Source organism: Lactuca sativa, chromosome 3 (assembly GCF_002870075.4).
Source record: "Lactuca sativa cultivar Salinas chromosome 3, Lsat_Salinas_v11, whole genome shotgun sequence".
Classification (NCBI taxonomy): domain Eukaryota; kingdom Viridiplantae; phylum Streptophyta; class Magnoliopsida; order Asterales; family Asteraceae; genus Lactuca; species Lactuca sativa.
In genome coordinates, this window is record NC_056625.2 from 279,946,091 (window position 1) to 279,961,068 (window position 14,978).

General features: G+C 28.4%; 2 protein-coding genes across 5 annotated transcripts; both read left to right on the forward strand.

Moving 5' to 3' along the window:
• Positions 1–1,096: 1,096 nt before the first annotated feature.
• On the forward strand, positions 1,097–5,758 carry LOC111877373 (uncharacterized). 3 transcript variants are annotated; one of them, XM_042900426.2, is made up of 12 exons: positions 1,097–1,304; positions 2,336–2,411; positions 2,501–2,552; positions 2,665–2,685; positions 2,783–2,836; positions 3,449–3,499; positions 4,001–4,063; positions 4,183–4,248; positions 4,515–4,553; positions 4,633–4,749; positions 4,840–4,932; positions 5,225–5,758. In XM_042900426.2, exons 1-12 carry the CDS (start codon positions 1,217–1,219, stop codon positions 5,498–5,500), a joined length of 996 nt encoding a protein of 331 aa, XP_042756360.1. In that variant the 5' UTR covers positions 1,097–1,216; the 3' UTR covers positions 5,501–5,758. The 3 variants fall into 3 exon arrangements, with proteins under 3 accessions (XP_042756360.1, XP_052625540.1, XP_023729668.1); XM_023873900.3 differs by having other exon boundaries at positions 1,104–1,304; positions 2,327–2,411; XM_052769580.1 differs by lacking the exon at positions 2,665–2,685 and having other exon boundaries at positions 1,098–1,304; positions 2,327–2,411.
• A 4,714-nt stretch (positions 5,759–10,472) lies between these two features.
• Positions 10,473–14,515, forward strand: LOC111877374 (uncharacterized). 2 transcript variants are annotated; one of them, XM_023873902.2, is made up of 12 exons: positions 10,473–10,831; positions 11,595–11,679; positions 11,769–11,820; positions 11,933–11,953; positions 12,051–12,104; positions 12,459–12,509; positions 12,788–12,850; positions 12,958–13,023; positions 13,314–13,352; positions 13,432–13,548; positions 13,642–13,734; positions 13,984–14,515. In XM_023873902.2, exons 1-12 carry the CDS (start codon positions 10,744–10,746, stop codon positions 14,257–14,259), a joined length of 1,005 nt encoding a protein of 334 aa, XP_023729670.1. In that variant the 5' UTR covers positions 10,473–10,743; the 3' UTR covers positions 14,260–14,515. The 2 variants fall into 2 exon arrangements, with proteins under 2 accessions (XP_023729670.1, XP_023729671.1); XM_023873903.3 differs by lacking the exon at positions 11,933–11,953.
• Positions 14,516–14,978: the final 463 nt, after the last annotated feature.

Sequence of the window (14,978 nt, forward strand, 5' to 3'; positions counted from 1 at the left end):
GTTATATGTAAGTCATTATCATTTTAAAGCTACAACTTTTGAACAATTTGTATAAAATACTTAAATTGTTAATTTAAATATAACCTTATAGGATCAACTTAAATATAAATTTTAGTTAAACTTAAACAACCCAAAAAATATTTTGTAAATAATTAAAAAATGATAAATTGTAGTGTCTTTCTAATAATGATTATAAGTTGGTTAATAAGGTTAAATAAATATCAAACCTAAAGTGTAATCACAAACAAACTAAATTTCAATATTAAAATAATATTTTTACTTCTACTTATAAAGTTATGTCTTTAATTTTTAACATATTATACTTAATTATATTAAATTTAATATGTTGTTATATGTAAAACATTATCAGTTTAAAGCTACAACTTTTGAACTATTTGAATAAAATACTTAAATTGGTAATTTAAATATAACATTAAAGGTCAACTTCAATATAAATTTCAGTACCACTTAAAATACCCAAATAATATTTTGTGGATAGTTAAAAGTGATAAATTATAGTGCTAAATACAAAAACTAAATTGTAATATCAATTTAACTAAAATATTTCCTAAATATATTTTTATAATCGTTAAAAGTTTTCAAATAAGTAGTTTAAAATAACTTGCAATAACAATAGTTAAAAATAAATCTTTATAAATGAGTATATTGTTACCCTTTAAAATCAATTTTTTTTGATGTTTTAAATAATTAAAATGATAGAAATTACAACGTTAAGCAAATAAATTTTAAAAAATTAATTAATAATAACAAGTTAACAACAACTATAAATAAAATTAAACCATATATATTATATTTAATTTTATCAAATTTAAAATAATAATATATTATATCAATTTAGTATACCAATTATTATCAAATTAAACAACAATATTATTGGTATATTTAAAAATATATATATTTTTAAAGATTCCAACTATAATCATAAAATTGAGTTTCATTTCTTTGCAACAAAACTCGTTAAATAGATTTTCCCATTTGCCAAAACAACAAAAGACTGAAAATGAGATAAATTTGATATGTTTTGAAACTATCTAACTCCCCAAAATTAGGGTCAATTTTGTTCGACCTTTTTATCAATTAAAATTCCAAAAAACTTCATCATTCCAAAATCAAACAAAACCCCCCAATTGCACTGACGAAAGAGCGGTGTTTTTACCTTTTCATCCTTCTTTATACACCTCAAGTTTTCATTTTTATGGCCTCTTCTGCGATAACACGATTCTTTATCATCTTCACTCTGCTTCCCATAATCACACATTCTATCCCTTTTGTTCTCTTTCATGGTAAGTGTTTCTCTTCCTTTTTTGATCATTGCATGCTTCGATTTGAAGCGTCATGGACTTTAATTGGATATTGCGCAAAACCCTTAAGCTGTTCTACAGTTTATGTATTTTTATTGCTTATTTGATGAAAATAAGTTATGGTTTTTTTTTGGGATTTATGTTTACCTTGGGTCTTGCTTTGATCTTGTTCGTGTATCATTTGATAGTTTTATGAGATTTTATCGTTATGCATTGTTTTTAATTTCAAGACTCATATGATATCTTAGGTTTCAAAGTTCAAACCTATCACAAATAAATTTGCACATGTTTAACCTAGATTTGGTGGTTTTATGTGGCTATTAGGATAATCTGTTTATGTTGGAAATCATATTAATATATTAATTCCATAAATGGAATACACCTTTTTATAATCTTTTGTAAAATTCAAATTGTGCATTAATGTTTATACTTTTTAGTCTTTTGTAAAATTCTTTTTGTGTAAAATAATATTGTTATAGCTTATACACTTATCTCTCTAAACAAACCGATTCTTGTGGATCTTCAAGTTAGAAATTAGTTCTATTGAATCTAATAGAAATATAATACATCACATAAACGTATATATGGTTACTTTGAGATACAATCTTGGTATTTAGTGGATTTTTATGTTCATTTTCAAATTGATTATACAACTTAAAGCGATATATTGTTAAGATAATTGTAAATTTATCTCTTCTTACCTAAATATTCAAATCTAGTTAATCAGGACTTAGTCAGGTAAGCTTTCCCCATTAAGTTCTATCTTTTTTACAACTTTGCCCTTGTGTATTTTTCCTTTCATTTCCCTAAATGTGCCTTCACTTTCTGAAATATTTTTAACATTGTTTATTCAACACGTAGCTTTATGGAAAAAGAAAGAAAGAGATAGGCTCTTAAATCATTAATTAGTTGAATCTTCTAAAGTTGTTTATTCATCAAACTTTTTATAATTATGAAATTTGTGTTCAAAGTTCTTGAGTTGTTTATATAAACTTTGTTTATAGGCATTGCAGATGGTTGCAGCAAGAAAGGAGTAAAAAATTTTACCGAATCTTTAAGCAAGTGGTCTAATACTCAAGGATATTGCATGTATGCTCTCTTTACTTAACTCTTAATTTAAAAAAAAAAAAAAAAAAAGAAGAAGAAGCATTAAATGTTGACTTTTGCATTATGTGTAGAGAAATTGGAAATGGGGTCATGGATTCTTGGTTTATGCCCTTTGCTAAACAGGTGGTTTATCTTTATCCATCTTTTTATTACAATAGATTGTTTTCAAATTACTTTTCAAACATTCCTTTGTTTTAAAGAATATAAATTTTGATTTTGTGTTTTTGTCTTGTAGACAGAGATTGCATGTGAAAAGGTAAAGAAATTGATGACAAATCCCTTTCTTGAATCTTGATTTTATTTTTTGTGGTAATCCAAACTTATATATATAATATATATTGCACAAATTATAGGTGAAGAATATGAGTGAACTTAGTGAAGGTTACAACATAGTTGGACTTTCCCAGGTAATGATGATCAAATTGGAATTTATTTATTTATTTATTTTTACATAAAAATAATTTTTCTGATGAAAAACAGACTTTCCATGTGAGAAAAGGTGTAATCTTGTTATTCATTTATATCTTTCATTTTTTTTTCTATTACAAAATTTTCTTTTTGATTTATATTCTTATTAAGGCATTGTAGTCTGAAAAATCTACCAAATCGTAACATTTTATATTTTAATCTTTTTCTTATTAAGATATTTTACTTTGAAAAATCCACCCAATTACAGCAGTGAATATTGGTTTGAATTTGTAAGATATTGTTAAAAATTGATAGATTTTTCAAGTAAAATGATGTAATAAAAGTAGGATGCTATAAATATAATAAACAAATCAACAAAAGTAAATTGCTATTTCTTGCATTTATCCTTTTTTTTTTATTGTTTTTGCAACAACTTTGTCTCCATTAGTGGACTCTATCATTTACATTGCTTTTACCTTTTTTTATGGCATGCAATGAGATGATATAAATGGGACCCACATAAATGAAACTATTCAACTAAACCGAGTGGAAATGTAATAAATGCTTGTGATTTTTTTTTTAATTTTTTAATTTTTTAATTTTTTTTGTAGGGTAACATGGTGGGGAGAGGAGTTCTTGAATTTTGTGATGGAGCACCTCCGGTAAGAGCTTCCACAATGGTTGACTTTTGCTTTGACTAAAATATATTATTGCCACGTCATCTTTCCACTAGTTGTTAATCTCTTCCAATATATATATATATTTTTATGAATCTAATTTATTCATCATCATCTTTAATGAAAATGCCCAATAAGACATTAAAACCCCCTCTCATAATATTAAATACACATTTTTTTTGATACAAAATATTTTAATAAAAAAAATATTACTAGACATTAATATTTAAGTACAACTATTTCGTGTTGTTATTTGAAATATATATTAAAAACATGGAGAAAAAATGTGTTATGTTATAGTTATAACTTATAAAAATAAAAGTATCATTGAAAATATTATATTATCGATAATCGTTATAATTTTAATATTTCATAACTAAAATATTATTACATATTTAATAAATCAAAAAGCTAGTAAACAAACAACAAATATAACTGACACGAATTATGCAACAATAATTAACCGATTATAATTATAAATAACAGGTGAAGAACTACATATCATTAGCAGGTCCTCATGCTGGGGAAGCAGCAATCCCTTTATGTGGTGTAAGTCTTGAATATTCTCAACAAATACACTCACATGTTGTGTGTGTGTGTGAGTGTGTGTTTGACCACAAAAGTCAACATAACTTTTTGCTGATGAAGATGAATTTTGCTTTTTGAAGTCGAGTTTCATATGCATTCTTGTTGATGATTTGATGGAGTTAGCAGTTTATAGTGATGTTGTTCAGGTGAGCTGAATTTAAGAAACACTAATATTATTTCCATCTTTCTTATTATAGCATTGTACTTATTACAACATTCTACTTTCATATTATTTTAAAAAGGGTAATTTGGGGAGATGTTGTGAAGTATAATGTCTTATGATGAAATAATTTTAAAGTACACTGTTATAATATAAAGTAATGAATATTACTAAATATTTCTTCTTATTGGGTAGATTTTTTTTTTTTTTTTTTTTTTTAATTATAATAATATGTTGATGGTGGTTGTACAGGAACACTTGGCTCCATCAAATTACATGAGGGTCCCCACAGTGAGTAAAAAAATACTTATTTATCTCCTCATCACAACATATGAACTACAAGGACTAAATCGTCATTTCGCTTTGTTAGGATCTTGATGCATATAAAGAAGGGTGTAAATTTCTCCCGAAGCTAAATAACGAGTTTGAAAAAAACGCTACATATAAAGAAAGATTCAGCAGCTTGCAAAATTTGGTGCTTATAATGGTAAGAATATGTACAAATAACTCCTTTTTTTTCGTTTTCAATGTACAACTTTCACTGCATGAAGTACAAGTCACTTGAAATGTGTTTCAGGGTGATAAAGATTCAGTTTTGGTACCCAAAGAAACCTCTTGGTTTGGGTACTTCCCTGATGGAGCTTATGAACCTATACTTCCAGCACAAAAGGTAAACCTTTATGCATCTATGACTTGTACTGTACAACCCATCAATGCATAGGGTATATCATTTAATATAAGTGAATCCCAAGATCATGGATTTTTATGCTGTGCAATAATGACTTGTACATTACAACTCATCAATGCTTTCCATAATTCTTGATTATCACTTGTGTATTTGTAAAAAGTATAAAAGCATGCATTGATGGGTTGTACATTTAAGATATGGAATCAAGGATTTGTACATGGTACAAGTCACTAATGCATACCCATGATTCTTGATTTTATTTATGTATTTATAGACGAGATTATATATTGAAGACTGGATTGGGTTGAGGACACTGGATGAGGCTGGGAGGGTCAAATTCGTAAATGTGACGGGAGGACATCTTGAAATAAGTGATGATGATATGAAGAAATACATTGTTCCGTATTTATTAGATGAAGAAGCAGAAGCTCCCCAGAATCCGATTCTGATAGAATCAGAATCGGATTCTGATGCCACGAGTTTTCTAAGCAGAAAACACAGTGGACAACAAGACCTTCAATTAAACATTAACATTTTACATCGCTTGTGATACAATTTCAATGTTTATGAATTATTTTTTTTTTCGTGAATATGTCTATTTTAATATACTATGCAAAGTGGAGAAAAGATGCACTAATATTTAGCATTAGAAAGACATGTAACTTAGATCATGAAACTGTTAGATAGTTATGGATGGTTACAAAATGGGTGTGAATTGAGTTTTATGTTTCTTTCCAAATTTTGTATATGGAGGATAGATAATTGTTATTATAATATAGTTTAGATTACTTTGAATGGTTATATAGAATGTAAACAATATTTATGGGAAGATTTTTCCAATTACAATACCTAATGTACCTTTAGAAAATGCATTTATGGGGGAGCAAAACAAGTGGGACAAATAGTGAGTTTCTAATTGGGCTCAATGATCCTTATTCGATGTTAGATTTTGTTGATGGAACTTATTCCACTTGTGAATAAAATGTTTTCTTTTGTTATTTAGGAAGAACGACAAATGCTAGATTGGTAACAATGCAATCTCAACCTCAATGATGGCCTTTAATGTTATGAGTAACAATGATGATAATAATAACACATTTGTTCATTCTCCTAGAAATCAAGGATATAAGAACTTAGAAAAGGATTCACAAAATTGTAGTCATTGCAAGAAAACAGGGCGTACTCAAGACAAGTGTTATTGGTTACACACAGTTTTCCTCTTGGTTGCATAACATAATACAAATGAAATGACAATCATGCTAACTCTGTCTATGTTAATCACAATCTACAATGTAGTTTTTAAGTAGTAACACAAAATTTAAAAAAAAAAAAAATGCTCCTCAAATGATTGAAGTTTTGACCTATCTTACTCAAAATGTGATGGAGATCATATAGATGATATGACAGAAGCATTTAAGGACAAACAAGAGAAAGAAAAATAGGTACAAAAGAAGTCCAAAACAAAACAAATAAAATGAAGTAATTTTTGATCTGTAAAGAATTTGGAGATGTGCGATATATATCAGACAGCTCTTAATGAGTTGAAGCTCGCCAAATTTTAGTTCATCGATCAATCCCCAAATTCTACTATTTAGGCCTCCAAATCACGATTTCCCCAAATTTTAGACCGTTTCCGATATTCTAATTTAATAATGGAATATCATTTCTTAGATTTTTCAGTTTCCCTTGTTTATTTAGCTGTTTAATTTCAAGAATTTATTGTTGATTTTAATTTTCCAATTTTTTCGTGCCTATCAATTTTAGCTCCACTCTATATACAAGGTCATTTGCAAGCCTTTAGAAACATCTTGAAGTTCAGTATTAAAATCCTTTTGAATATTTCTTATCCTTGCTTTTGTTTTGCATCAAAGTCAATGTGAATAACTAATTGTTGAATGTTCAAGAAATTTGGCATCCACGATGTCTGTTACCAATTCCTCTGAAAGTATTTTAGGTAGGTATCACATTTTAACTTTCTGTTAAGGACATATAAGTCAAAAGTTTGGATTTTAGATTTTAAAGAAACTCTTAACGTATTTTGGATGATCGAAGTTTGTTTGTTGACATCTAGAAAATCGTTCATATGAGGGTAAGGTTAACCATCAAATGCTTATCCATGTGCATTTCATGGGAAATATTCAGCTCACTACTAATTTGTTTCTAAAAATGTTTTAGATGTACGTCAATTTAGATAGGGTGATCATGGATTTAGACTCAAGGTCGGCCTTTGGGTGGGTGGAATGGGCAATCACCCGAGGCCCAAAACTTTTAGGGGTCCTTTCTTGAAATTAATATATATGTTGTACATATTTCTAATTTCTTGGTTCTAAATTAAAAAAAAAATCATACAAAATATATAAATATAAACATAATTTAATTCTTCATCTTGATTTTTTCTCCTAATCCATGAATGCATAAAAGATAAAGAATGTCATTCAAGAAGTACGAAGTCCCATTTTTTTTAATTTAATCCACTAAGGTCGATGACTCGTCTCAACTTCAATTATAAACATTTCAAAGTATTTTTAGATTCTTATATTTTTTTGGAAAGACAAATCTAACATACTTTTACATTACTCCTAAATCCACATATGTTCCCAAAGGGATTTGAACCCTCGACCTCAAGGAGAGAGAACAACAGCTGATACCGCTAGGCTAGAAGTTCTTTGGTTTTTAGATTTTCATATAATTCAGGAAAATTAAAGTTGTTCCGAAAAATATTGGATGCAAAAGTCAATTATAAGCCATAATTGTCTAGAATTAGAGCCAGAATCGTCGATTTATAAAATATTGGAATTAAAATACAGACTGGTTACACCGGTTCGTTATATTTTGGAGCTAGTTCCTACATTAGTGCTAACTTTTAAAAAAATTAATTATAAAAATGTATTCTTATTTTTAATAATCAATATCTAAAAATTCACTTTGAAGAATCACAACGTTTTTTTTCATATTATTTAAAGTTATACAACATTCCGCTTTTAATGTGATTGTCTTAATGGTATATTTTAGGTGATTATCACATGGAAGCTAGTTCTTGCATAAACTATAACACAAATTTTGACATATTAAAATATAAGTCTTAGGCTCTATTTTTTTCTTCGTTAAATCCTGAATTTATAAAATGTAGTGATTTCATAATGATATTTGAAGTGATAAAATATTATTGATATAAATGTTGTTTTTTTTTTGGCATGAGCGAAGCTTTATTAGGGCGAAGGGGGTGTGCCCCCTCGTGATTTTTTTTTGTTATAAATAGACCTTTATACTATCATTTTATACATTAAAAATATAAAATTTTGACAGTGGCCTCCCCGCTCACCGATTTTTATACATATTATACTAGTTTATAACCCGTGGGAACCACGGTTACAAACTTAATTAAACTTTAATATTAAAAACTCAAAATTATTAATCACTTATTTTAAATAAATTATTCATTAAGAGATTTTTTAGTTATATAAAATTATAATCATTGCTTTAAATAAATATGTATAATTATATCACTTTATAATTTGTGTTATTTATTTAATTTCCGTTCTAATGTTATTAATTTAATGTAATTAGAGTGGAAAATTTAAAATTTGAAATTTGAAATGGAGATTCAATAGGTTAGAAAGTTGCATGCATTAATTAAGAGACATAATAGAGTGACACATGGAAAAAGAAAAATAAAATATGCATTAATTATGAGGCCTAATATGATGACACATGTTAAAAGGAGAATAAAACTATTCTTTTATTAGAATAAGGATTTCCAGCCTCTCAATTCATATGTTGAAGCTCCACCCCTTTTTTTGGATTAAATGCACTGTCTGAATCCAAATAAACGACTATTTTTTCATTTGTTTAAAAATAATAAAGTATCATTTCTTTAATAATAATTATAATATAAAAATATATAAAATAATCATTTATTTAATAACCATGAAAATTAAAAATATACATCACCACATTAAATAACTTTTATATTTCAAATAAATTAAAAGTAAGATTAAAAATATACATCATCATATTGTACCTTACAATGATTAACTATTTTACACAAATTATGGATAATTAATTAGATTGTTTTAGAAGAAGGTTAACGGAAAAAACAGTGCAAGGATTGCAATATAGGAAACATCATATGTTTCGAGGGTATTTTTGAAAAAATAGATATGAAACTACCACTTAATGCTAAGGATATCATTTTCCTAACTTAATCTATTAGGACATTTTCTTAAAATTAAATAAAAAAAACAACTATCTACATCTTAACACATTAAGTTTTCTAAACATCAAGTGCATTAAGTAAAAAAGATACGCATCCTTAATGTTCTTTGTCATTTATCAAGATATGTTGCTTTTTATTTCAAGGTGCATAAGCAAACGATACGATTAGTTTGAAACCTACCTTATAAGTTATAAGAAAAAAAAAAAAAATAGGCTGCAATCACACATAATGGTGTAGTGATGACTATATAGTCTTAGCAAAAAGCTTTTTTTGGCTAAAAAGACATTTAATTTTATCAATTAGCCACCTTATATAATTTTTAAGGTATTTTTATTTGGCTGAAATTGCATTGTTTTCTGAAAAAGATAATTATAAATAGTTACCTATATGTTGACTTTTAATAATGATATTTATAAAGTGTTCAAAGAATACCTTAATAGCAACACTATTTTTTAATGTCTATGGAAGGAAGTCAAGAGAATAAATTAAAAATGAAAGTGGTAAAAATTACTTTTGGTAATTGGCAATATAGCTAATTATTATTTGTTGGACCAATTATCACCGCTAGTAGCATTAAGGTATATATATTGTTTTGGTTGCTTTATTAACCGGTCAATATTGAATGAAAAATATATTTTTATGTTTTGTATATTTATTTTTTCATTTTTAATTATATTTTATTTTATCATTTAATTATATTTTAGGTTTAAATATTTTTCATTCATTTACTAATTGTTTATTTATGTTAAATATTTAAGATATTTTATTTATAAAATATAAATTCAACTAATAAGTTTATTTTTATTTTTATGATATAAAGCAATAACATTTTCGGTCTTTTATAGCATTCAATGTTTATAAAATGTATTAAAATATTACATAGTTTGAAAATGACTAATCAAATACAAGAGTTTTTATAAAATATTAATGTTCTAAAAAGTTTATCATGACAAGTAATGGCTCAAAAACTTGTATTTGTTGTCAAGTTTTGACAAAATGACATCTTAAATCATATATGTATATAAAAATGAATAATAATAGAAAAAATATATAAAAGTATCAATTATATACAAAATTTTCGCTTTAAGTCAACGTGGCTCGTCATGACTCGATAAAGGTTGAGGTTTGACATTGTCACCAAGTCACGTTTTATGTTATTTAGAACCTTGTAAAATATTAGATATATAAATATTAAAAAAACTTTCAAAAAATAAATTAAAGTTAATAAACTTATTTGAGCCCTAACCCATGTACCTGTCAACTGCCACATGAGCTTGATTATTTATAAATGTCAATCTACACACGCACTTGTTCATCCAAACACCCCACCCATTTTGACCTTTAGCTACCATATCCTCATCTCCCTCTCACAAACACAGAAGAAACGTGTACAATGAGTGTCGCTATTCCGTGAGATCTATCTTCCTACCAACAAATTGATTTCTTCTACCTTTCTACTGTTAAATCTTCGAAAAACTTAGCACCACATCGAAATCAAACACAACCCCAAATAGCATTCCACCAAGGGTTGCGTTTTTAACCTTTTGATCCTTCGTTACCCACTTCAGTTTCCATTTATGGCCTCTGCTGCAGTAACGAGATTCTTTATCATCTTGACTTTGCTTCCGCTAATCACGCATTCTATCCCTTTTGTTGTGTTTCATGGTAAGTGTTTCTCTCTGTTTTTTGATCATCGCATGCTTCGAGTTGGAGCTTGATGATCAGGATGTGGATCTTGTGCAAAACCCTTGAATTGTTCTACTGTTTTTTGCATTTTTTTTATTGCTTGCCTGAGGAAACTAAGTTACGGGGTTTCATGGAACTTCTTTTATTGCTTATCTTGGAACTTTTTGCGAGTCAACTCATGTGATGTCTGAGAGTCAAAGTTCAAAACCCTCGCACATAATTTACACATATTTTAACTTAGATTTAGTGGTTTTATATGTCCTTTAGGCTAATTTGTTCTTGTGGGAAATGATCTGTTTTTACTTTTTAGTTCAAAATGTTATCAGTTTGTAAAATTTCTTTTATGTATCGATCTTGAAGATAGAAAAGAATTCAGTCGAATCTTATAAGTGGAATCTAATAGAAAGGTAAAAAAAATCATATCACATAAATCTATATATTGGTCCATAAAAAGTTGCCATGTTTTGAGATACAATCTTAGCATTCAGAGGGTTTTTGGATGTGTTTTTTCAAGTGATCATCCAGCTTCAAGCTATGGATAGTTATGTAATTTCACACTATCTCAACTTACTTGAATATCCAAATCTGGTTATTTTGATCCTAAATAATTTATCAAATCAGTATCAGTTTCCCATAAATTGCTATAATTAGTTTAATTGCATATCTAAACACCCTCTTTTCTTATTAATATATTGTATTTTGAAAAAAGCTCCTAACTTTTTTCTCTAAACTTTGTTTATAGGCGTTTCGGATAGTTGCACAAAGAAAGGAGTCAAACATTTCACTGATCTTTTAAGCGAGTGGTCTAATTCTACAGGATATTGCATGTATACTCTCTTTAACTCATAGTTTGAATGTAACTTCTTGATAATTAAAAAAATGAATTACATTAATGAGACATTTGCATTATGTGTAGAGAAATTGGAAATGGAGTGTGGGATTCTTGGTTTATGCCCTTTGATGAACAGGTGGTTTTTCATCTTTTATAGTACTAAATCATTTTCAAATTATTTTCCAAACAATCCGTAGTTGTAAAGAAGATAAATTTTGACTTTAAATTTTTGTGTTTTTGTGTTGAAGACGGAGATTGCTTGTGAAAAGGTAATTAATGAAACTAATGATAAATACGTTTCTTGAATCTGTTTTTTGGGGTTTAGTGAACTTGTTTCTAAGTGCTTATATTTCCCATAACTTTTAGGTGAAGAATATGAGTGAACTCAAAGAAGGCTACAACATAGTTGGACTTTCCCAAGTAAGGATTATCAAAATGTTAAATTTTTTGGTTAACATGAAATATCAATGTACTTTGATTTGTTTGTGTGTTATAGCGTATGACTTTTATTTCTTTTTATTACTTTATTGTACTTTAAATTTCTTTCTTATTAAAGTCTTCCACTTTGAAAAATCCATCCAATTATAGTATTGAATTTTTTGATCTTTTCCTTATTAAGACATTAGACATTGAAAAATCCACCCAATTATAGCACCAAACTTTTCTTTTTTATTTAGATGATATTGCTATAATTGGTAGATTTCTCAAAGTACGTTGCTATTTTTTGCATTTAATACCGAATGGAAAGGTAATAAATGTGGGCGATTTTTGTAGGGTAACTTGATTGGGCGAGCAGTACTCGAGTTTTGTGATGGAGCACCTCCGGTAAGTACAGTACACTTAGGGTAAAGTACATGACATGACATGACAAGACAGATTGTATTGTATTTGTCATGCATTAGACTGAGACTGATGTCAATGAGACAAAAGTTGCAATTTTTTGTCTCGTCCAAAAAGGTGGGACATAGACATGGACTTGTTCTCAATCTCTTGTTTGTGAAAATGACCTAAATGCCCTTCTCATCCTCATCCTCAAAAGAACCCTAGAAATTGGAACATTTGATTTTAAATCTTTGTGTTATAATTTGTGTTTATTATAACAGGTGAAGAACTTCATATCGGTAGCGGGCCCTCATGCTGGGGAAGCTTCAATGCCATTTTGTGGTGTAAGTCTTGAAATATTTTTCAAGAAATACACAAAAGTCAATATGAGTTTTTGTTCATGAAGATCTTCTTCTTTCTTTTTTTTTTTTTTTTTTTTTTTTTTTTGCAGTCTGGTTTGATGTGCGTGTTTTTCGACAGTTTGATGAAGTTAGCTATTTATAGCGAATCTCTCCAGGTTAAATTTCACTACTTTCAAACTATTTTTTTATTAGGAAAAAAAATTGAAAGTAAAATGTCTTTAATAAGAAAGGAAGGAGTACATAATTAATAATTTCACTTGACCAAAAGTTTTATATGAAAATTTCACCAATATTACCTCAAATACAAAGATAAGTTTCAAAATCAATCCAAATCTTGAACACTCTTGATGATAAATGCATTTATTGATCCTTTCAAACATTTCTTAAACCTAATTTATTGTTTTTCATTCGAATTTTTGTCTGAAACTTGATGTTGCATATACAGAACCACTTGGCTCCCTCAAATTACATCAAGATCCCCACTGTGAGTAAAAAAATACTTATTTATCTATGCATCGCAACATATGAACTTGAAGGACTAAAACGTCATTTCACTTTGTTAGGATCTTGAAGCATATAAAGAAGGGTGTACATTTCTACCAAAGCTGAATAACGAGTTTGAAAAAAATGCTACATACAAAGAAAGATTCAGCAGCTTGCAAAATTTGGTGCTTATAATGGTAAGAATATGTACAAATAACTCCTTTTTTTTATTCGTTTTCAATGTACAACTTTCACTGCATGAAGTACAAGTCACTTGAAATGTGTTTCAGGGTGATAAAGATTCAGTTTTGGTACCCAAAGAAACCTCTTGGTTTGGGTACTTTCCTGATGGAGCTTTGGAACCAATACTTCCAGCACAAGAGGTAAACCTTTTATGCATCAATGACTTGTACGTTATGTTACAAACCATCAATGCATACCCATGATCCCTGATTCTTGATTTTCACTTGTGTATGTGTACAAGTAATAAAATCATGCATTGTTGGGTTGTACGCTACCATCTATCAGATTTATTGATTCTCATTTATGATATGAACCATGCATTGAGTGTTTGTATGGTACAAGTCACCAATGCATACCCATGATTCATGATTTTATTTATGTATGTATAGACGAGACTATATATTGAAGACTGGATTGGGTTGAGGACATTGGATGAGGCTGGGAGGGTCAAATTCGTAAATGTGACAGGAGGACATCTTGACATTACTGATGATGATATGAAGAAGTACATGGTCCCATATTTAGTAGATGAAGAAGCAGAAGCTTCTCAGAATCCGATTTTAATAGAATCAAAATCGGATTCTGATGCCACGAGTTTTCTGATGAGAAAACTCGGTGGACAACAAGACCTTCAATTAAACATTAACATTTTACATCGCTTGTAATGCGATTATAATGAATATTTCTCTACTCAAAGGGCCTATGTGATTTTATTAAACCCGAAAAAAGAGAAGTCGTTGTTCATGGTATGTTTGTTGGTGTTCATCTACTAAATTGCAAACACTGATATTTAGCCTTAGAAACACGTGTAATTAATATCTGGAAACTTGCAAACACTGATGTTTAATAATTGTTAATGTAATAATGGGTACTGCTGCTGTTAACCAGAGTTTCTAATGAATGGTTTTCAAGTTTCCAGCATCCATTCTCATTACTACAAAGCTATATATAGGGTTAGGCTGGTTCAAACCGATTTGAAGCCCTGGGCAAAATAAAAAAATGAGGCCCTTAGAGTAAAAAAAAATTAGTGAAGGAGGGTGAACTTTTTTTTGTTTGTTTTTTTAATGAGGCCCTTGTTATAAATTTATCCTTAAATCATTTTTGTAACGGTATTAGTTTGTTTTTTTCCTTCTCATTACCACATAAATGTTTTTTCTAGACAACAAGTTACTATTTTAAACTTATAAAACAATGAGAAAAAAAGCAAGTAAAGGAAAGGAAAGAACCTAGTTGTGAGCTTGTGATGTTGAGTTGTTTGTAGAATCGTTTTTCAACAACAAGAATAATGACTTTTGAATCGCTTTCTAGGCTCCAACAACAAAGATTTCAAGACTTGTGATGTTGAAGAAGTTATATAAAGAAAAAAATAGAAAGAAGTGAGTAC

Coding starts and splice junctions, on each gene's coding strand:
- LOC111877373 (XM_023873900.3), top strand. CDS start 1,217: ATGGCCTCTTCTGCGATAACACGATTCTTTATCATCTTCACTCTGCTT. Junction 2,686..2,782: donor CAGAGATTGCATGTGAAAAG/GTAAAGAAATTG, acceptor CACAAATTATAG/GTGAAGAATATGAGTGAACT. Junction 4,933..5,224: donor CTATACTTCCAGCACAAAAG/GTAAACCTTTAT, acceptor ATGTATTTATAG/ACGAGATTATATATTGAAGA.
- LOC111877374 (XM_023873902.2), top strand. CDS start 10,744: ATGGCCTCTGCTGCAGTAACGAGATTCTTTATCATCTTGACTTTGCTT. Junction 11,680..11,768: donor AATTCTACAGGATATTGCAT/GTATACTCTCTT, acceptor CATTATGTGTAG/AGAAATTGGAAATGGAGTGT. Junction 13,353..13,431: donor ATTACATCAAGATCCCCACT/GTGAGTAAAAAA, acceptor TCACTTTGTTAG/GATCTTGAAGCATATAAAGA.